This window comes from Stenella coeruleoalba (assembly GCF_951394435.1).
Source record: "Stenella coeruleoalba genome assembly, chromosome: 14".
NCBI lineage: Eukaryota > Metazoa > Chordata > Mammalia > Artiodactyla > Delphinidae > Stenella > Stenella coeruleoalba.
This window is the reverse complement of record NC_137160.1, coordinates 20,810,819-20,833,213: the sequence shown is the minus strand read 5'-3', so window position 1 is coordinate 20,833,213 and position 22,395 is coordinate 20,810,819. Positions and strand designations below refer to the sequence as shown.

General features: G+C 38.1%; 1 protein-coding gene across 1 annotated transcript in view; it reads left to right on the top strand.

The window, feature by feature from the left end:
• Nucleotides 1–22,395, top strand: part of DCC (DCC netrin 1 receptor) — a 1,193,354-nt gene that overhangs the window by 1,029,549 nt on the left and 141,410 nt on the right. The window contains 2 exon segments of the mRNA XM_079943413.1: nt 12,435–12,530; nt 18,393–18,565. Coding sequence (XP_079799539.1) covers nt 12,435–12,530; nt 18,393–18,565 — 269 coding nt within the window.

The window sequence follows — 22,395 nt, the reverse complement described above, 5'->3', positions numbered from 1 at the left end:
ATTTGTACCTTTTGGGGTGACATCTGTCTGGAAGGAAGAACTCTTGCCTTCTGAGCCTTGACCCTGAATGCTCAGCCATTCTCCCTGAAAGCGAGGCCCCTGGGAATTCACTAAGGTCACCCTGCCACAGGGTTCAGGTTTATTCAGTTTACATCTCTAAATGTTCTCCTCTAGCTACTTACCTTCTTCCCAGTTCTTACTAAACAAGGTGCTGAAGAAGGCCCAGCCTCACCACACGTATCTCCCCACAACTGGATGGGTTGCTGTTTATCATTTCCCTTTGTTCACAGTCTTTCAGCAGAATTTTCCAGACATGCAACTGTATTACAATCTAGGTCAATGTAAAGCAATCATGTACAAACTTGTCTGTTAAAATCCAAATCTATGCCAGTAATGCTATAATTCAGTATATCTTGCTGAGATCAACAACTGTAATTTGCTTATTTCACTGGCTTCCTGATAATGACAGCGTGTTTTACTTTTCCCATACATCTACTGTTACTATTAATGCAGACTTTTGCTTGACCTTGGCTCAGGTCATTGTAAGTCCATTTGGTTTTGTCTATTTTTTTTTTTCTCTTCCTCTTCTACCCCCTGAGCCCAAGGCAATCTGAGTGGGTAATTAAAATAACAGTTGATTTGCTTGAGAACTTAAGTCCAAAACTGTATTTGTTTATGATCAATGGCCTAATGCTATATTCCTTGTGCCATTTTTCATTGGTAGTTATTATTTTTACCAGGTCTTTATTCTAGCCTAACTATTTTGACTTCATTTCTTCATGGTTTATTAAAGCATGAGGTTAAAAATGAGTTCAAGTTTACAGCCACCTTAGACTTGTCATTAATTTAATGTCCCTTTCCATTATTAACAAAGTTATTTTCCATCTGGACATACTTTCCTGAATCGAGTACATATTCAGATGAGCAACACATCCAAATTTTAGAGCACGGAATTGAAAAATTTGAGTACTCAAAAGTTTCATCAGTTGAGGTAGCTTACTTGCCATGAGGATAGAAATCATTTAAGATATATACAAGAAATTGAATCAGATACAAGGCAAATGCTTAAATTTTTTACCTTCAGGTGTGGTATATGTGTGCAGCCTATAAAATTAAACTTTAACCCAGACTATAAAATCATAGTTTGTACACTTAGTGAGTTATTCCACATTTGAAGAGAAAAGTAGCAGCAAGAACCCTCACCCCGAATCTTCTCCAGTTGCCCTTGGCATTGTCCACAAGACCTTAGTAACTATGGCAATACCATGGGAGAGAAAGATAAACAGCGCTTCTGTACAGGTGTGCTGTCCACCATGGAGGCCACTAGCCACACGTGGCTCTTTAAACTTAAACTAATTAAAGTTTAATAAAATGAAAAGAAATTAGTTCCTAGTCATGCTACTTACATTTTAAATGCTCAACGGTCAAATGTGGCTAGTGACTACCGTACCATATAGTGTAGTTATTCAACATTTACATCATCACGGAAAGTGCTATAGGACAACGCTGTTTTTACAATACTTAGTGGGTTACTGTAAATGGAGCTTAATCTGAAGATAATGAAGAAAGCAGAAGCAAGAGTACATAGAGAAATAACCACTGTAATTATAAATAAATATACACATAAATGTGTGCAGGCTGAATGCCACTTAAGTGTTTGAGTATTATCTATTTGGCATCCTGGGTAATGAAAGGTTAGCAATAAAATAACAAGGCACATTACCCAAATGAAGGCAGGAACCTGAGTGAATGTAGAAGCTGACAGATTGAGCAGGCTACTTTGACACTCGCATGTGTGCATTCACACGCGCACACACACACACACACACACACACACACACACACACATCTCAGACGCTAAAAGGTAAAAAATTCCACTTGGGCTCTGCTTAACCTGAGCCATGGTAAAGTCCCCAAATTATTTCTGTCTTGTGTCTTTCTTTCTACTTTTCCGCTTCAAAAAAGAATGTAAAGCAATTGGGGCCTTTTGCCTCTGATGTCTCGCTTAATCTTTATCCTGCAGTGATAGGAAAGTGGGTAGATGCAAAAGTAGGACAGACCTGGCTTTGAATCTGAGCGCTGCTAATTAACAAGCTCTTTGACCATCCCTAAGACTCCATTCTCTCATCTTTGGAGTGGGGACAGTCATTGTACCCACCTCTGGGTTAGGTAAGCCCGATAAAGCCTGGCCACGTTGGCATCTGGTACAGCGAGGGCTGAGAAAAGCGCTCCTCGTTATACTGACGTCTGCCCTTTTTCCTCAGCACCTCTGTATTCATATGCTTATTATTCTTTCTTTGTATTTCTCTTCTACTGCCTAGTTCCCATCCTGTCTCCCAGAAGCCTAGAAGAATTAGGAGAGTAACGAAGAGAAGAACCCCAGAAGCATAGAAAAAGGAGACAAAAAATTAATGAGAGAAGAAAGGATAGCAAATGTTTGTAAAAGGGAAAGATATGCTTCCTCTTTCAGTTCCTAACCAAAACACATTTTATTTTATTATTTTCTTCTTCTATTTTTCCTTTATGCTAGGAGGTCAGTCTGATTGGCTTTCAAGCCAAAGTAATGATTTGTTTGCTGTGAACAGTATTTGTGTTTTTTATTAGTTGAGTCCTTAGATGGTCCTACAATATATTCACCTTGTCTTTTATTTAATTCAATATTTCCTTGAGAGATACGAATGAAAAGAGGAAAACCTCTATGTTTGGTTATATTGTCTCTGGTAATTTCCTCATGTAAAGCTTTGCTGAGAAATCATTTCATGAAGTGCTCCATTTGTAAGCTGTTTGTGGTGCTTTATAATCTAAGGATTTAATTGTTTCTCTGACTCTGAGGGCAGGCTGCCAAAAAGCACACCTCACCAACCAAAGCAGGTGACGAATGTTTATTCTGCTCTAATTGGTAACTAAAGTCTGCTCTGCATTATGGTCCAGAGAAAACCTCAGACCTTCTCATCCTGTTGCTATAGAGAAGCAAGTCTGGGCACATGGAAGGCAGTCAGTACTTCCTGTGTCTTCTCTGGCTGAGATGATTACAACTGGACCTCGGTCTCTCCATTACTGAAATGGGAATGACCATCCCTGCCCTAACTTCTTTGTAACATCATTGAGATAACTGATGAAAAATTGTTTTTAAAGTCAGAGCACACAGTACACATGAAAGTCTGCTTTTCTTAAATGTGATGGAAAATACCACATACATTTGGTAGCACTCATCAAGAAAGAGCCAGCAACTCTAAGCAGATTATCTCTAAATAACCCCAAGACAGCTAGTTAATTCAGTGGGGAAAAGAAAAAATTAGGAATACAATTACTTGGAAGAGTATCTGGAGGGATGCACTGCTTCCTCGAGGCTTAAAGAAAGTATCCTCCATACTACAGATTATTTATGTACAATTCTTACACCATGACCAGAGCCCAGAGCAGCCCGTCTGTTTTATCTGTGATGCCCCTTCCTCTCTATACCGAATGCGACAGAAGCAGGAATCTTTCTCTCCCTTCTTGATTTCCTAGTCCCAACAATACTTTCAGCTCACTATGAGACTCAGAATGTAGAACTCATTCTAGATTTTTCCCCTCCTCATTGTTCCTCCAAATATACCTACAAACTGTGTCACTCACATGCATCTTTTGCTCTTCATTTGTGTTCTGCCACCTGAAGGCAGGCCTTTGCGATCTTTGCCGGGATAATTACAACAGTGTCTGACGTAGACCTGCTTTAAACATCTTTTCCTGGACTACATAGTTCTGGGGAATCAGTATCTCTAAAAGCACAGTTTGAGGTCTTCCCTGGCGGCACAGTGATTGAGAGTCTGCCTGCCAATGCAGGGGACACGGGTTTGAGCCCCGGACCGGGAGAATCCCACATGCCGCGGAGCAACAAAGCCCGTGAGCCACAACTGCTGAGCCTGCGCGTCTGGAGCCTGTGCTCCGCAACAGGAGAGGCCGCAACAGTGAGGGGCCCGCGCGCCGCGATGAAGAGTGGCCCCCGCTCGCCACAACTGGAGAAAGCCCTCGCACAGAGGCGAAGAACCAACACAGCCAAAAATAAATTAATTAATTAATTTTAAAAAAACTAAAAGCACAGTTTGAAACTTATTCAAAATGTTATTCAACTCACCATCAATTATTCAGTGAAAAGCAAGGATAAGGGGCTGAGCTTTGGAATTAGCAATTCTCCCACTTACCTACAAAAAGGGGGTAATCGTTTATCCATTCAACAGATATTTGTTAAGTATTTACTGCATGCCAGAGACTGGATTAAGGGAAGGATTAAATAAAATAAAGGATGTGAGATAGTTAACAAAGGGCCTAATTAGACATCCAACAAATGTTACTACTTGGAGGGGGATGGAGGAGGGAGAAAAGGGAGAGGGAGGAGAAATTGTCAGTCTTCAAGTTTTGATCCTAATGTGCATGATTGTACAACCACCATGTGGTGTTTACTTGTATTTGCTTATTCCACTCTCTCTCCTCAACCTTTCTTCATCAGAAGATTCAGCAAAACTGCCACCTTCTCGACAAAGCCTCTCTGATTCCAGAACACTTTGCTCTGATTTTTTTTTAAAACTTCCAACATGGCTTCTCTATTAGAAGATTCATCAAGGTGAATAAGGGCTTGTTTGTTTAAATCCTTACATACCCTAGAAAACTTATAACCATGTCTTACACACAGAAGGTGCTCAATGAGAATTGATGAGCAAATGAACAAATGAATAGAGGAAGAATAACTGAATGTGAATATGCAAGTGAGAGGTTTCGTTGCACAATCTCTTTGGATTCATAAACCTACAGGTATCAGAACGTGTAGTTTGAGATCAAGAAATTTGAGTTCTTTGTTCAGATTGATTGGGGCTGCCATTTCACCTTCACTAAATAATATAGCCCTTCTGTGTCTCACATGTTCATCAATTCAACAAATATTTGTTAAATACTTCCTATATGCCAAGCAGTGAAACTTTCCCTATAAAGTTTATTTTTATCTGATTTCCCTCCTGGTGATAAACCTTGGTAGATTAAAGAAAATTTATGTTGATTCTCCTTTAGACTCAAATACTTCCTTACACAGACTAGCTGAGTATGTGGTACCTGCAAGACTGGTTAATGAACAAGTTATGTTATAATCTGACCGTTCTTTGAATAGTGTTCATAGAATAAGAAGGAAGGAAAGAAGGAAGGGAGGGAGAGAGGAAGAAAAGGGGGAGGGAGGGAGGGAAGGAAGGAAAGAAGGAGGGAGGGATGGAAGGAAGGAAGGAAACCTTCAAAGGGTACTAATTAGATTAGCTATTAATTCAATTTGCAAACAAGTATATGTAATGAAGTAGAATTGAATATTGAAAGTACTGTATAAATTGCATCTTTCTTGAATATGAATTGCTCATGCTTTTAAGAGATCAATGCAATTGTCTGTGTTTGCTGTCCACCCATTACACTTAATTAAACGGTTCAGGTCCAGTGGGGTCAGAGGTATCCAGTAACATTTACCAGCTGACAGGGATCCAGTGGTCTGTACTCTGTGCCTGGGGTAGCCTTGCTTCTCTGCAGTGAGCAGGCATCTGCATTAGGAAAACAGCTACCACTCTAATTTTCTCTAATTGACTTGTTGGCAGTGCTAACAGAGGGCAAAAGATGTAGAGACATGAAGACTGGGCCCCGGCAAGCGCTGGGCATTGATGGGGCCACTGAGTGAAGTAACTAATCTGTAATGAATAAAGGACTATGGGCTGTCAATCTAGCACATGCCAGTGGCATTTAATTCACACAAAATAGTAATTAAAAACGATGATGTTCTTCTCACTGGCTTTTGTTACCAAGTACAGCATCTTGGTCCAGCCCCTGAGGATCTGTCTGCAGGTTGTTTGATTCATTCCCTTAGCCCCAGAGAGCCACATGCATCTCACTACCTTCAGGCAAGCCTCAACAAAAGCTCTTACGATAATGGGTCTCTCACCTACCAAGTCTCTGTGGAAGGAGAACCAGAAATTCTCCCCACTGCCCATTCCTTGTCTTTATAACCCCTATAAGCAATAAATGTGCATTTATTTCCCCTTTTTCCTAGCCACAAAGAAGATACTGGCCAGAAGCTATCTGTTTTGGATGCTCAAAGAGTTATTAAGTATTTCTTTATCCTCCTTTGTCCCATTGTGATGTATTCCATAGGAAAGGTTGGCCAAACGATGATGAAAATCTGACCAAGAGTTTGAAATCTTTGGAATCACTCCGAATATCCATAATTAAAAATAATCCCCATGTGAACATCCACCAAAATTCAAGTTATCTCAGTAGGATTCAGTCACAGTGAATTCAAATGAGAAAATACCTCTCTACGTTGTTTTTCAGAGGCAGTTGATACATTTTTCAAGCCTATATATCTGTATCATTTCAGCAAATTGAAAAAATAAATTTACTATCATAATTGTCATTAAATGTATTCCTGAACAATGGGGTCTGACCATAATTAATGATTAATTCATTTTGAATTCATTATGATAATATTAAATGTGTTTAACTCATTTGCTGCTTCTAAAGAGGGAACAATTCTAGGCAATTCTTTTGTGATTTACTGGTTTTAAAGTTTAAGAGCTCTGAGCATGTGCAGGAAAATAGCTCCACATTGCCCTCTAGTGGTGAGCTAGTAAATGACACCCTTCTTTTGTACGGGGAGAAAACACAAACCCTTGTTCTCCTTTGCTCCCATACACTCTCACAGCCATCTTTCCACCTCAGTACACACTTAAACGAGATGCCTCCATCACAGTATAAAAGGGGATCAAAGCAATAGAGTCCTATGTCCACTATTAACCAATAACCAAATAATATTTTTATTGTTGTTGTTCAGGCTGATTCACTATTGGATCAAGTTTGACGGGGGTGTAAAAAGATTCTGTTGTTTCCTTAGTAGATCCAGATGCAATTTGACAAAAGCACTATATGGAGGCCAGAGAAAGCCCAAAAGATGTTGAGTAGCAGGTAGAGTATGAAGAGCATAAAGAAGCTTCTTGAAAAAGGTAGACAGAAGGGGATGTGAAGTTGTCTTAGGTCTTTTATTTCCTAGGTAGCTCTGTGTTACTTTACAAATGTCAGTGGACTTACCGGATCCTCAAATTACTGACAACAGCAGAATACCAGATCAAAAAGTCTTGAAGACCCCTGGCTCTAGCAATATTCTTGTATCAGTAACAACTCCATTGTTGTTATGGCAACTCCGAAGGCAAATCTGTTTACCTTTCCTGAGAGTAAGCCATTACCACTTTCTATTTAAATTGAAGCTTGGCCACTGTCAAGGTGTACCCAGGGTAGTTAGGATTTGTGGAATTTAGCAGTTAGTGTAATTCGTTAATCCAACAGCTGGTAAATTATAAAACTCCGTACTCTTTGCTAGTGTACCTTATACCATGGCTAGACATCGAACGGAAAAAGCTGCCGTTACTCCAATGAGTAGAGACTTCATGGGTATTGATATTAGCAAGAGTCAGTATTGAAATGACAATGACTTCGCCTTTACTGTGGGGGGGGATTAAGAAATGGTGACTACGGCTTGGGATCCAGATAGCAGCTAGATGAGGTAATTCAGATTGAGACAAAAATTCAAACCAGTAAAATGAGAATGAACCAGTTGAGTTACTTTTAATTTTTTTTTAATGAGAATAAATGCATACTCCAACACTGAAAACCAATAGTGCAGTGATGCTGCAGAGACTTTTACAGAGTCAGTTGTCTGAGGAGGTAGAAATTGGGCAGCTGGGAGGTGGGGACAGAGTGGTGAAGGGATGAATTCAATGTAACGTGGACCAGGCTGGGAGTTTCAGCATCAACCCTGAGCAGGAAGTTCAGAACTCAAGTCAGACATTCTTCCCTCTGAATTCCAGTCTAAATTGGAGAGGTCCACCTAAAACAAGCATGCTCAATAACCTTGCATAAAGGAGACCTGCTTTCTTATTTTATATTTACCCTCTTTACCACATCATATAGTTTCTTCGTGGTTGCTGTTGATCTTATGGTTGACATCTTGACTGAGGAAGCCCAGACTTTATGACCTTCTTCCATGAATACATATATATTTGCATAATACATATATGTTCCTACATATAGTTGTATATGTAGGAATCTGAGGTTAGAGACTAGTGGCCATGGACCTGGATTCAGTTCAGAGATACATTTTGTTTTGCCAGCACAGGTTTATTTTCTTTATTTGAATTATTTGCCAACATTTGAGAATGTGATGATTTCCCATAAAAATCTGGATTTCCAGAAAATTTGATACCAGGACTGCTCTCCATATGCTAATAACACCTGGAAGCTGAGTGGTGACCCCTCTCCTTACGTGAATTACTTAGATGAATTCCTGTCCAGCATCCTCTCTCCCCTATTGTCTCTCATACACTGTAGCCAAATATCTTTATCTGTCTGTCTCTCCCTCCCTCTCTCAGGTTTAAAAACAAAGACAAAAACAAAAATAAAATTCTGACTTCTAAGCATGTGAGTTTGGCATTCCTGATCTCTCTCTCACTTCCTTAATAAAGAAATACATAGACAGATGAAAATATATAGTATATGTATATTAGGTGAAACTAAATGCAGTTTCACCCAAAAGAAGTAATTTTTTATGGTTCTAACCTCATATAAATGTTTACATTGTAGTTGTATATATGTTTGAAATCAGACTTTGACTTCACTCCAATAACTATAAAGTATATTCGTCCTAGTAGAAAAGTATTTTGGTGATCTTCCTCACTGTATTTTCAATCTGTCCCATCTTTTTCCTGAGATGTTTTTTTTCTTCTACCATCCTTCTACCTCTAAATCCTACCCATGCCCTTCAGTCCTAGTTCCAAGTCCAAGAAGTCTTTGATGACCCAATCCCTCACTAATTTTTTAGGCCTCTAAACTCATATAGCATTCATAAGTTGTATCACATACTTTACTGCTTAATTTTATGTAGTCTTTCATTGTTTTCTCTGCCCGGAATTATGATTGTAACCTGACAACAGAGGTTCATCTTTTCCAAATATTCTTGGATCTCCAACTTGTTGACTGATTACTTTCTTTTCGGTAAACTAAGTTGACAACATAAATCTAAAAAAGTAAATATCCCCTCTTGCAGGCGAAGCAATTCACTGAATAGAAGCCCTTCGACTGCATTGAATGTAATCTTATTTTATTCTTCTTGTTGTATTGTGGTTCTTGTGTCACTGTGGTTTGGAATGTCAAATCTTTAACGCTAATATTTAGGGCACATAAAAATTTCACAAAGGAAAAGCCATCTAATCAATTTTCAAAGAATATTGTCAAAGATAAATTCATTCGTTTTAAAAGCTTTTTTTTTTTTTTGTAAAATAAAACACAGACACAGAAAACCACATGTGACAAATGTATCACTTCACGAGTTATTTTAAGTTAGAGTTCAACCTGTTTCTTTGCTCTGTTTCCTGCAAACTGGCAGTTGGATCAAGAAGCTTGATCAGACTAAGCAGGTTCGATCCTTTTGGCAAGACTCTAGAGGGTAGTGTGTTCTTTCATTAGGAGGTATGTAATGTCTGGATTCTCTGTTTTATCTTAGCAATCATGAATGCTTAATGCATAGTTTCATTTGTTCACTGGGGCTGAAAACTAGCAATATTTGAATTTTATCATTTGTTTCTTATTAGTAGGAATAATACGGTAAGAGGATACTCCCCTCACATGCTCTTTGGTTACACAGTGGTAGAGTTTATTCAGGAAAGACATGATAAATATTTGACTCTTTACCCAGACTTGAAGATAGTAATTTGGTTCCCTGTGAATCTCAGAAGTGACCAACTCTTATTATTCTTTAAAAAATCTTTATGAATTCACCCATTCATATGTATTTGTTACGTTTCATTTCATTGCAACTTTCATCTTTATTGACGCTCAGACTGTCCTCACCTTTGGTCAGTGGAAAACTCTTCCAAGTTGATTTCCAAATCCATTTGACACAATCCTGTTAGTCTTTGAATGTTTCCTTTCTGTTTGATATGTGAGGATGCCTCAGGCTCAATTGCTGTGTTTCCTGCCTCAGACTAGGAATCAACCAGCTCTCCAAGAAGTCTTTGTTTCTTGCAGTGCAAAATATTTTTTTCAAAATCTCAGTTTGGGTGCTAGGGATACCCGTTGTTATTAAGTCAGTGTTTCTAGACATTTTCAGTGGACAGAATTAGAGATAAAATACCTTTTGAGTTTCAACTGATTTTTCAATTAAATTGTGGGAACACAATACTGAATCTTTTGTTCACACCAGGAATCCAGTTCTCAAGGACACAGGGTATGATAAAATTAGAATTTCTCCTGATAACCCATTTGCTCTATCTCATATTACATTGGTTTCAGAATAACAATAATAATAGTATCACCATCAATAATAATTATTGAAACATTTTTGCATATACTATTCATATTCATATTCTCCCTTAAGTTTATCTTATGATTATAATATAGGTACCTATATTATAATATATTATAATATAGGTACAATTTTGTAGCCTTGCAAAATAAAACCTCTTCCTTTTAACCCTCAGTTAGTCTTAGTTCATTTAATTTATTGTTCACCAGTTAGTTATTAGGTCAGTATCTCCCCTGGTCATTTAGAATGTCTAAAGCTCATTTTCTAGTGGATCTCCGGATCAGGGGAACAATATTCCCTGATTAATTGCAAGTTGATAACAGTTTGGGTGAGCCCCTTATATTTAAAGCTAACTCTTGTTGCCTGGAAAATCCTTGAATCACATTGTCTTACCTTGAGTGTCTCAAAAAAATCACGTAAATTTCTTCGGGCACAATATGGTGCTGTCAAAAAGTCTGATAATAAACTAATTTTCCCTCTTATAAGTCATGTATTCTTTTGTGTGCCTAAAAGATTTTTTTAAGTCAGCAAAAATTTCTTGAATAACATTTTTTCATCTATATTTGTTCTGTTCCCTTTCTTTAGTTTTTTTCCTCAAGGACAACTATTACTCCAATGTTAGCTTCCTTCTAGAATATTTGTCACTTTTTCCTGCATTCTTTTTTACTCTTTCTTCATTTACTTTTGTTTTTGTTTTCGTTTTTCTCCTTGTTGCATTTATTTGTTCATCTCATTACACTTTATTTCTCAAATTTCTTTTTCACTTAGTGGAATTCTTTCTTGAGCTAGGCCACCCCATTCAGAGTCCTTTGTCCCTTATGTGGAATTCTTTCTTGAGCTGGGCTGCCCCATTCAGATTTCTTTGTCACTTACATAGAATTCTTTCTTGAGCCAGGCTGCCTCATTTCTGAATTCTTCCAATTCTGATTTATGTAACTCTTGCATATCTGGCATTTTATTTTCTTAATGTTGTTTAGCTCACTTTGAAACAGTAAATTGCAGGTTTGATCTGTTTTTCTCGTGTATTTTTGATCCTTTCCTTGTGTACTTGTCTATAAGAATGATGTTCTCCTCATTTTGTTTTGTAAGGAATTTAACCTCAACGGATTTTCCTTGCTTGCTTTTATGTGATTTGTTTCCCTGCATTCCCAGAAGTTCAAATAGCTCTTCTAAATACACAGAGTTCCCTATCCTGTTGTTTTCCTTAGACCTGCGCTCAGGGCTCAGCAAACTATAGCCTGTGGGTCAAATCTGGCCTAGGTCCTATTTTTGTTTGGGCCCCACTGAACTAAGAATGGTTTTTATATTTTTGAAGAGTTGTAAACAAACAAAACAAACAGACAAATGTGTGGCAGAGACAAAGTGGTCTGCACAGCTATATTGACTATCTTGGCCTTTTACAGAAAAGTTGGCTGAACCCTTTCACACACTAAAAACAATGGCAGTTTGCTTTCCAACCTTTCATGACTGTTCCTCTCTCCTACTTTGATCTAGACTTTCTCGTCCTTTCATGTCTATTGCTTCTGTCCTACTCATAAATTTTAAATATATTCTTAGTAGTTTGTCCCCAGTGTGAACACTGTCCTGGAAAGGAGACTTTGTAGGTTAGTTTCAAGTATTTACATTTACTGATCTTAAACTGGTCCATTGCACTTTCTAGCATTACTTGATAGTTATTTTAGAATGACTGTTTTCAGGTTTGTTGCTTCCCTCTGATTTCTCTTACACAGATACTGATAACATGCAGGTTCATGATAACATATTGGTGGTTTGTCCACATCCACTTGTATCTTCGGGTGTGAGCATATAGACCTCATCACCGTGTTTTGTCATAAATGTCTAAATGCCTTTGGTTTTCTATCTAGTTCTTCTGTCTCTTTTTATATGAAGATTCAGGAAGATCAAAAAACTATATTGCCACCACTGCCACCTTCTTCCCAGAATTAAACTCACTCATTTTTTAACAACTGTTTGCTTAATTGATTATATTCAATTTGATTTCAGGAAAATGTTTATCCTGAGTATTTCAATGCATTAAATAAATCAACACGTTCATATTTTTTCTGTTTTTCTCCAGAGTCAAGTTCCCATTATGTAATCTCCCTAAAAGCTTTTAACAATGCAGGAGAAGGAGTTCCTCTTTATGAAAGTGCTACCACCAGATCTATAACCGGTAAGCTAAAGTAGTTAATCCTCTCGTGACAAGATATTTGAATTATGGTGAAGAAAACAAACTAAAGTGAAACAAAACAAAATACAAAGAAAAAATGTATGTAATCATGTCCTGAGCCTTATGTGTATATGTATACACACCATTTATTATTTTTTTGGTTATCAAATTTGAGAGGGATTCAGTCTATAAGTTAGTATATGGAATTAGAGAACATAGATCTCTTATTCTGTCTTCTCCCAGTAGCTTCACGTTTTGGCATCCTGATACCACTCTTCATTCCTCTGGGCAGCTTGTTTCAAATCAATGCAATGTAGACAAGAGGGTCTCTGCAAAAAAGGCCACCGAGTGCCTGAATGGACACCTGCTTCTTTGCAGAGGGTCCTTCAAGCTGATATGACGAGGATGAACTGACCTCATGGGGCTGGCTTGGATTTGGCTGTGTCACCTAGTGGGTTCTTTCTGAGCTGGGCCAATAGGTCACCCCAACAGTGTCCAGGGCCTCTGCACGTTAAAAGGATTGGCTGCTGCAAGGACTTCTCACCTCGAGGAATTGCTACATGAGGTGAACTTGAAAGGTGGCACAGGAGAGAAACAGGGCTCAAGGAAATGAGAAAGGGATGGGTAAGAAAGTGAGACCCAATGAGAAAGGGATGGGTGAGAAAGTGAGACCCAATGAGAAAGGGATGGGTAAGTGAGACCCAAGCCATTTACGGAGCCTGTTTGTGAACAGGCTGGACCTGCTCAGAAGTAGAGTAAGTACCACCTCTGTGAGTCTTGTTCATGACCCATCACATGACCCAAAGTCACATGACCACCCCCAAGAGCCTTATTTCTGTAATGTGAATGTAAAACCCAAGAGTTCCCTCCTTTTAATGAATACTTTGATACTGCCCCCTTTCAAAACCCACAACCCTCAGACCTCATTCAACTTACCAGCTATTTTCACCTGAATGAGAACAAAGGATCTGAGAGCAGGATTTCATAGCGAGCCCCAGAGAACACGCAACATTACTGGGGTGCCTGAGTATGAGTCCTGGAAGGTAGGAATAAATGAACATAAAATAAATAATGGAGTCCTGTGTCTTCTGCTACCAGCTAAATTTATGTGAACTTTGTACAGTTTGTTTTCCAAATCCAGAAGCTTCGTTCATAAACTTATCTTGAGAATTACAGTTGTAAACAAAATTCACAGTTGTTATGTGATGGTTTTCGGAGCGCATCATCACTTTATTGCTTTCAACCAGATTTCCTTGTAAGGCAAGGATATTATTCCAGAGTCTCCTTGACTCTTTGGCTGCTGGTTTCAATGTCTATGGTCTTTCTGAAGTGGTATGCAAAAGCTTGGGTGCATGTCAGTATATTAATTTATCTGTGGACACAGTATATATCTTACATTGTGTTATCAAAGGGCCCATGGCTCCCCAAAAAGGGTAAATAAGAACTATTACCCTAGAGAATATTTACTGTCAAGCGTGTTATTTCTAAATATAGAGAGATGAGGCAATTAGAGGGCCAGGATGGAAACTACAAGATAACATGGTGAAGGGTGGCTGGGATTTCCTCTTCCCCTTATTCTCTTACTCTGCCAAAGTTTCTTTGAGAGATAGCAGCCACTTCGGCTGTGCCTGTCCTTCCCATAAAGTTTATTCAGTAAGCCAGCTCTTTCTTGCCTAGGTTAAAAGATGGTAAAGAGTCACGGATGTGGCTTGTGGTCAGACCACACAAAATTGTACCATGGTCAGTCTTTTAGAACTCTTATTTTCTTACCAAAACTAAAGCCCACAAAGAAGAAACACTAAGATGACCTGCCAAAAGTCGATTTTTGAGCAGAAACTAATAGTAATAGCGATAGTAGAGTTCAGATAAGCTGAAGATAGGTTGCTCAGAAAGAACTATTTGAGGTGTTATTAACTTTTTTCCCCTGAGCATTTGTTGTCATTCTTTAATTCTTAGCATATGGCATTCCCAGAGTGGTTTCTATAATACCAGTGATCCATAAGACAATTTTTTCCTCCTATGGCTAATCCAAATGGATCTGAGAAATAAAATAATACTGAAAGTTGGAAAACGTGTGAGGAATTTTCTTACTGAAGAAAAGTCAATAAGCGGTTGGAGAGGATGAATAAAACCAGCCCTTTCCACATCCCTGCCTAGATGTGGCAGACTTATTTTACTCTGTTGTCACACATCATGGAGAACAAAGGACAAATAAACAGAATCAGAGGTTCAGATTCGGTGAGAAACTCTTTCAATAAATGTGTCCAAGGGCTACATAGAAGATATTTTCGGTCTCTGAGCTTCTGCAAAGTATTCCCATGAGCAGTCTTGGAAGAGGCCAACATAAAGTAATAAAAAAAAAAAAAAATCAAAGGCAGTAAATGCATCAGGCTGGAGTAAGTATCAGGCTACGGTGCTTTCCAGATGGATGTGCTCCTAGATGCTGGTCTACTCTGGACCTCGTCTCATTCGGAACATATCAGTGCTAGAGCCAAGGAAAATTTCACTAGGTCAAATGGGCAGGTTGTTTCAGTTTTTTGCACATTTTTTGCAATTTTATTCCATATTGTTGTAAAAATAAGACATTTTGAGCCTGGAGAAGGGAAGAGAGCAGGGGAATAATGAGGTGTGTTGTTTGAATTTGTTTATTCTCATTTGTTTTATAAATGTCTCTATGAAGTACAATTGTGTCATGTTTTGTAAAAGCTTGTTTTGAACTTCAGTATGTTGACCATACGCTTATATGTTCTTACCAAAACAACTATTAGGAATTGAGTAGGTTTCTCTTTTTAGCAAAAGGTTTAAAGCTATGTTTTGTGTTTTTGTCTTTTTTTCACTCTTTTGTATATTACCACTGAAAATCAGTGGTATAGGAGGCACTCAGGAATACGAGGGGAAAATAACTGAAAAAAAAAGTTGTTTATCAGCAAAATGACTGCTAAACAGTTAGTGTTTAGCACTAACTGTTTAGGTACCTGGTGGTACCTAAGAAACTACCTAAACTACCTGGTGGCACAGTGGTTAAGAATCCACCTGCCAGTGCAAAGAACATGGGTTCGAGCCCTGGTCTGGGAAGATCCCACATGCTGCGGAGCAGCTAAGCCCATGCGCCACAACTACTGAGCCTGTGCTCTAGAGCCCATGAGTCACAGCTACTGAGCCCGCGTGCCACAACTACTGAAGCCTGAGTGCATACAGCCCGTGCTCCACAACAATAGAAGTCACCACAATGAGAAGCCTGTGCACCGCAACGAAGAGTAGCCCCCGCTCGCCACAACTATAGAAAGCCTGTGTGCAGTAACAAAGACCCAACGCAGCCAAAATAAATAAATTAATTAAATAATTTTAAAAAATGTTTAGGTACTTGGTTTAGGTACTTTTTAATTCAACTACCCCGTTTCTGACCTGAGAGGGGAAGATAATTAGCAGTACATGTGGCATATATTTAGAGCAGTGCTTGCCACCTGCTACTAAGTTCTGCTTTGCTGGAAATACCATAGTGTCTGTACTATCCAGTACGGCAGGCACGAGGCTCATTTGGCTGTCAAACGTCTGAAATTGACTAGTGCAACACAATAAATGAATTTTAAATTTTATTTAATTTTAATTAATTTAAAGTTAAACTGTCCACTTAACTAATGGCTATTGTATTAGCCCAGCTCTGGAGGAAGTGGCAAATAGAATGACAAGCCATGAGTGGGGGGGGAAAAAAAAAAAACAACTCCTCTAAAATAAGCAAGAAAAACTTGTCCAGGTTAGAAATTTTTGAATTACATAAGTTCGTAGATATATACCAACAAACAGCATTACTTGAAATTTAGGGATGCATTCTGGAACTGAGACTCCAAGAAACTCAACAAGAAGTCATGAAAAACATACTTTTCTAAAATCCAGAAATAACAGGATTGAGTATTACCGTTTCTTAAAGTAGAATCACGACGTTTCAAAATCTTATATAGAGGACCTGTGAAAGACTGTAAAGTTAGTATAGGTGTATCCACAAAACTAGATGAAGCAAAGAAACAACAGATAGGGTAACATGAATATGAGTTGATCTGAAAGGAGTTTGTGTTTGAGAGTAGTCCTCCCTTGTGTATAACATTCTTCCTGGTAAGTCAGCTGTGAATAGAAACAAGTCAAGTGAGGCAGCACCTGCTCTCGTTTCGCCAAAAGGTTCCACCCATGTGCCAGCCTGATGACAGATTGCGATCCTCCTAGAGGCTGCAGTGTCTTCAGCTGCCCCTTCATCATTTCATAAATCCATTTGGGTTTAAAAGAGCCCTTAATAAAAAGACACGTCAGAGGACATACAAAAAGCCTGGGCTCTGTCATTAAATTTTAAACACATATTTTTCTTTCTCTCTCTTTCTATTGTTGTTTTGGGGTTTTTTTTCTTGGTCTTCCTTTTGTTCTGTTTTTGTTTTCAGATTTTATATTTTGCTCCAAAGACCACAGCCCAGTAAACGACTAAATAATTCATTGGAAAACAGCGATGAGTAGGGGGTAGACATTTAAAATTCAGTGGACAAAGTGTAATCATGAGAATCAGCCCTTAGTCTCTGTGCTGTATTTAAAAAGATAAGCTCTGTATGTTTACTGCTTCAGATACTCTACATTTTAGTACGTTTCATCTCCCCAAATGCCATCAAATGCCCAGCCTACGAGCTCATCTTGTTTTTTGTTAGTGAGGATACATGTTATATGATTTCAAGGAAAATTTTAACAGATTTAAATGTCTTAGGTAATAAATAAAAGACTCAAAATTGGACTCTAACCACAGCCACAAAATAGGCTCCCCTGATTCTGACATCCCCAGCATAAAAACAAATATAAGATTTTTCTAGAGAATCTTATGAAACCACACACATCATTATGCAGATTCTGTTTGTGTTATGGATGTGTGTATCTCAGCATGTGTGTATCTCAGCACAAATCTCATCAGGTTGTAGGTAGTTCATTCTGTCTCCCTACCCAGTAATATGAAGTCTTTCCATGGAACTTAAAATTTTCAAACAAGGCATGTAGATACAGAAATGCCATAAAAAACTTAATTCCTCTGTGAGAATGTGGGTAAAATGGACACTTCTACACTTTCTCTAAGAATTTCAATCTAACCAAACCATGTGCTATGTAAACCCAATTATCACATCATTGAACCATGAGGACCACAGACTTGGTCTGGCTTTGTGCAGTCGTGGCCATAGACAGATTGCTGTAGACCTCAGGGCCCTTTGGTCTTTTATCCTTTGTTTGTTTCTTACCTAAACAATATTTATGCAGGTAGGATCTAAGCAATAATAAATGCATTAGAGAAAGCAAATCAAGTTAGAGAAGGAGGAGAAAAACAAACTAATAACAAAGCAGATATTAGGTAGGCATTTATTTCCTTTGCAGGAGGAAATAAACCAGACACTCCTTAGTATTTTGTTATTTTAAGTTATCTGCATAGTTATAAAACTGATGAATTCTATACTGGATCTTTTAAGAAACAGGGTACAACATTCCAAGAAAAAAATGGACTTTTAAAATATATAACTAGACGTGACAGCCAAATTGATAAAACCACTCTAAGGAAATGAGTGAATTATGGAAAACAGTCAGTTACTTTTGTAATCTAGCAATACTGTTTCTAATGAGTTTTCCGATTGAATTAATTGTATTTTTTTCTGTTCTTCTCATGTTCCCTTTCATCATTACTGCCATGCATTTAACTCATTGTGATGTGTTGCCACTGATGTTTATTTTTTTAACTCTTTTATTTATGTATTTATTTGTTTGTTTCATTTGGCGGGTTTTTAAACCCAGATCCCACTGACCCAGTTGATTATTATCCTTTGCTTGATGATTTCCCCACCTCGGTCCCAGATGTCTCCACCCCCATGCTCCCACCAGTAGGTGTACAGGCTGTGGCTCTTACCCACGATGCTGTGAGGGTCAGCTGGGCAGACAACTCTGTCCCTAAGAACCAAAAATCGTCCGAAGTGCGACTTTATACTGTCCGGTGGAGGATCAGCTTTTCTGCGAATGCGAAATACAAGGTGAAGTTCGAATTGATAGTATGAAATTCCACGTGAACTGTCATTTGTTTAATACATTGTTTTAAATGCATCCTGAACTGGCATGAGTCATTTTGCTGCAGTGACATGAAATGGAAAACCAAGCCTTTTAAGAACTCAGTATCTAAAATTGGCTTGGGAATTATTGTGTCTTAGGAAACAATTCTAAGGCAAGGAAGAAAAATGTCAAGAGCTGCAAAATGTTATTTGAATTCCACCAGATGTTGGGTTTGTATAAATAATGTGATTTTGTACAAGGGAGCGCCATTTTCTTTTGAAAATAGCAGAGCTCTGCATTCATTTTTTGGACAGATTTTGCTGTGTTTCTTTTCATTTGGAATCTAGATTTATGCCAGAGGCACCCCTATAAATGTTACAGAGACCCATCTTATAGTGAATATGAAAAGGAATACATGATGATTATTTTATACCATCCTTAGATGGTGAACACACTCTAAGCCATTAACATCTACTTCCTCATTTAGCCTTGAAACACCCTCAGGTGGTAAAGAAAATCCACAATGCACACTCCCCTTTAATTAATATGAATTAGACCACCTCCCTTATTGTTGTCCTATCACCGAGTCATCTCACAACCCCCCTAAGAGCTCCTTAGAGATACATATTTGAGGTAGTCATGACTACCTTCAAATCTCTCTCAGCGAGCCTCAGCAGCTCCAACAAACGGTTATTTATATACTGGAACGATTTTGTTACCTCCTAAGCCTACCACATGCTAGTAGTGTATATAAACAATACACAAATGTAGAATAAAATGAGATCAACGAGTAATTATTAACCACCTACCATTTACTTAGAACTATGCCGGATCATAGAGGCAGTTTAACATGCTTTAGCTGTTCTTTCACATACTTAACATCGTTACTTATAATTTTGGAATGCATAATACATTCAGCTCCATAGGTTTACTTCAAAGAATTCGTAAGTTATTCAAGTGAGGTACTATAATAAAACACATTTAAAATATTCACAGGATGATTATTTGGGGTGGAGAATGTAGCTTTGGAAATAAGAGCCTAAAGCGGGGGCGGGGAGAGGGCGAATTGGATGAAGGCAGTCGAAAGGTACAAACTTCCGGTTATAAGAATAAGTAAGTACTAGGGATGTAATGTACAACATGATAAATATAATTAACACTGATGTAGGTTACATATGAAAGTTGTTAAGAGAATAAATCCTAAGAGTTCTAATCACAAGGAAAAAAATATTTTTTCTGTTTATTTAATTTTGTATCTATATGAAATGATGGGCATTCACTAAACTTATAGTTTAGTGGTAATCATTTTATGATGTATGTAAGTCAAATCATGATGTTGTGCACCTTAAACTTACACAGTTCTGTATGTCGATTATATCTCAGTAAAACTGGAAGAAGAAAAAGAGCATAAATGTTACCCAACAACAAAGGAACCAGTAGTTCAACCCGGGCACTCCACAGTCTTCATACGCCCCTTATATCCCTTCTCTTTACCACTCTCCTGGGGTGACTTGCAGGGAGAATCTGGATATCCCAATACTTTATCCAATGTTCTTTGCACTAAACTGCTGTCTTGCTTAATCCAGACTCAAGCCAGTGGTGATTTGGGGGGATGAAAATATCCTTTGGAAATTTCTAACTCTCAAAACCCCAGATTAAAGGAAAATCCCACCAATAATTTTGTAAGTCTGCCTCTTTTCTCCTGTAGCCATGCTGGATCTGCTTCTCGTTTCATTCAGCCTTTACATGGCGTAAAATTCACATTTCATAGTAAATCAGGTTTTAGTTGAAACCATTTAAAAAACAGTTTTCTTTGGTTCTGCCTCTCTGCTAGGTCAGGTACTAGGAGAAACTCTCCAGGCACGTCCAAATAGTATCACTGATATAAAATATGCTCTATCTCCTTACAGTATCAGATTTAAGACTCAGCAGAACTATAAATAAGGGTAACATTGTCAGATAAGACAACTGATGAAACACATGAGAGCGTTTTTTTAAAAACTCTCTTTATATACAGATTACCCCATTCTAAGTTTACTTTTAAAAGACTACTTTAAAAGTGTTATGCTCATGGTTGCTGTACTTTGTGGATACATTCATTTCACAGAGTGGCTCTGGGTACGTTGCCAGTACGTAAAATGTTCTGAAGGACAGTGATTGTTCTCTGCAGAATGATTTGAGTTTCAGAATTTCTGGAGGCATTTTTTTTTCAGTTGAAGAGTCAATAGAACAGACACAGGATTATTGAGTCTCATAAAGAATGCCTACAGTGTGAGACCCAACCAAAAGCTATCCTCTGTAAGGAGAGGCTGTTTTCTCTTCTGGATTGAAGTATGAGAATTGAAAGAAATATGTTAACTGTTTCTCTCCCCATCATCTTCCCTGACCTAATAAGGCTTTCCATTACTAACGTTCGATCCCTCTCTCACACATACACACTCTACACCCACACTCTGAGAAGCAGGGTTAGAGGAAAGAGTTAGGTAAGCTGGATAGCAAGGAAAAATGTAGAGCATATCTGGTCTACTAGAAAGACATACATTAAATTTAAATTTTACAAATAATAGTAATAGACTACTTTGGTTTTGCATTTTGAACTTTTCAAACCACTGTCATATCTATTACTTCGTCTCATTCCCCACTAAGCTTTATATAAGCTAGGCAGAGCAACACAAGGTAATGGGGGAAAAATACATACATGAGTCAAATGGGCTCTAGAGTTGGCTTTCCTGTGTCCTGTCATGTGACTTAACTTGTTTAATCTTTTTTTTAATCTATGTGATTGGGATATTGATATACTATCAATATAAAAAGAATAAGTAAGATTCTGCATAGCTAAGTAGGCATGTAGAGATCTTTATGAAGACTTGGGTAGGTTGTATAACTTGACAAAATCCCCCAAGAAACTAGAGCTGGAACTCAGATAAGCTGATGGCTTTATCCAGGCCTCTCCCCCCAGGAGTACCCTTCTACTTCAGTCCCACCTCAAGCCATAATCCAGACATTCATATTTTGATTGTCCAAAACTGTATATTGACCTTCCTTATCAAATGGAGAAATTTTCTGTAATTTATTTTCTACTAAAGTGATTCATCATTTGATGTTTTATATGACTTCCCATTCAAAATGCATTCATTGACTATTGACTAGTGCTTACCAGATACTAGCATGGATATTACAGGAGATAGAAAGTTGTGCAAGACTCAGTCTCAGCCCTCAAGATGTTTACAGTTCAATGGAGAATTTATCAAAATGCTGTAAATATATGTGTGTGTGTGTGTGTGTGTGTGTGTGTATACACCACACACATAGAGTGCCCATATCTCACACTAGACAATGAATAAAATATTGTAGCTAACATTTATTTAGTACTTACTCTGGGCCATGTACTATGCTTTACTTGACTTATTTCACACTTTAAATAGCACTGTAAGGTCAGTGCTACAGTTATTTCCGTTTTATAGATGAGGAAGCTGAGGCTCAGAGAGGTAGTACCTAGGTATTCTGCCCCACCCCTCACACACACATACAGCCAGGATTTTCCAAAGTATCAATACTTCCAGGCTAATGATTTATGTTGAATAGTAACTTTTCATAAAGTTCCTGAGAAAACTCAGTGAATTAATGGCATTTATAGAATGCAAGTGTATCATTCAAGAATACAAACAAGGCATATAAGAATTTAAGAAATACAAAGGACAGTATTGCTTAGTTGCCTCCCAAATGCCAGTTGTGTCTATGCTCAAAGAGACTAGTTTTATCAAAGTGTGGTCTTCCCTCCTAGCTGAAATATTTCTCATTGCCCAATTTCTCC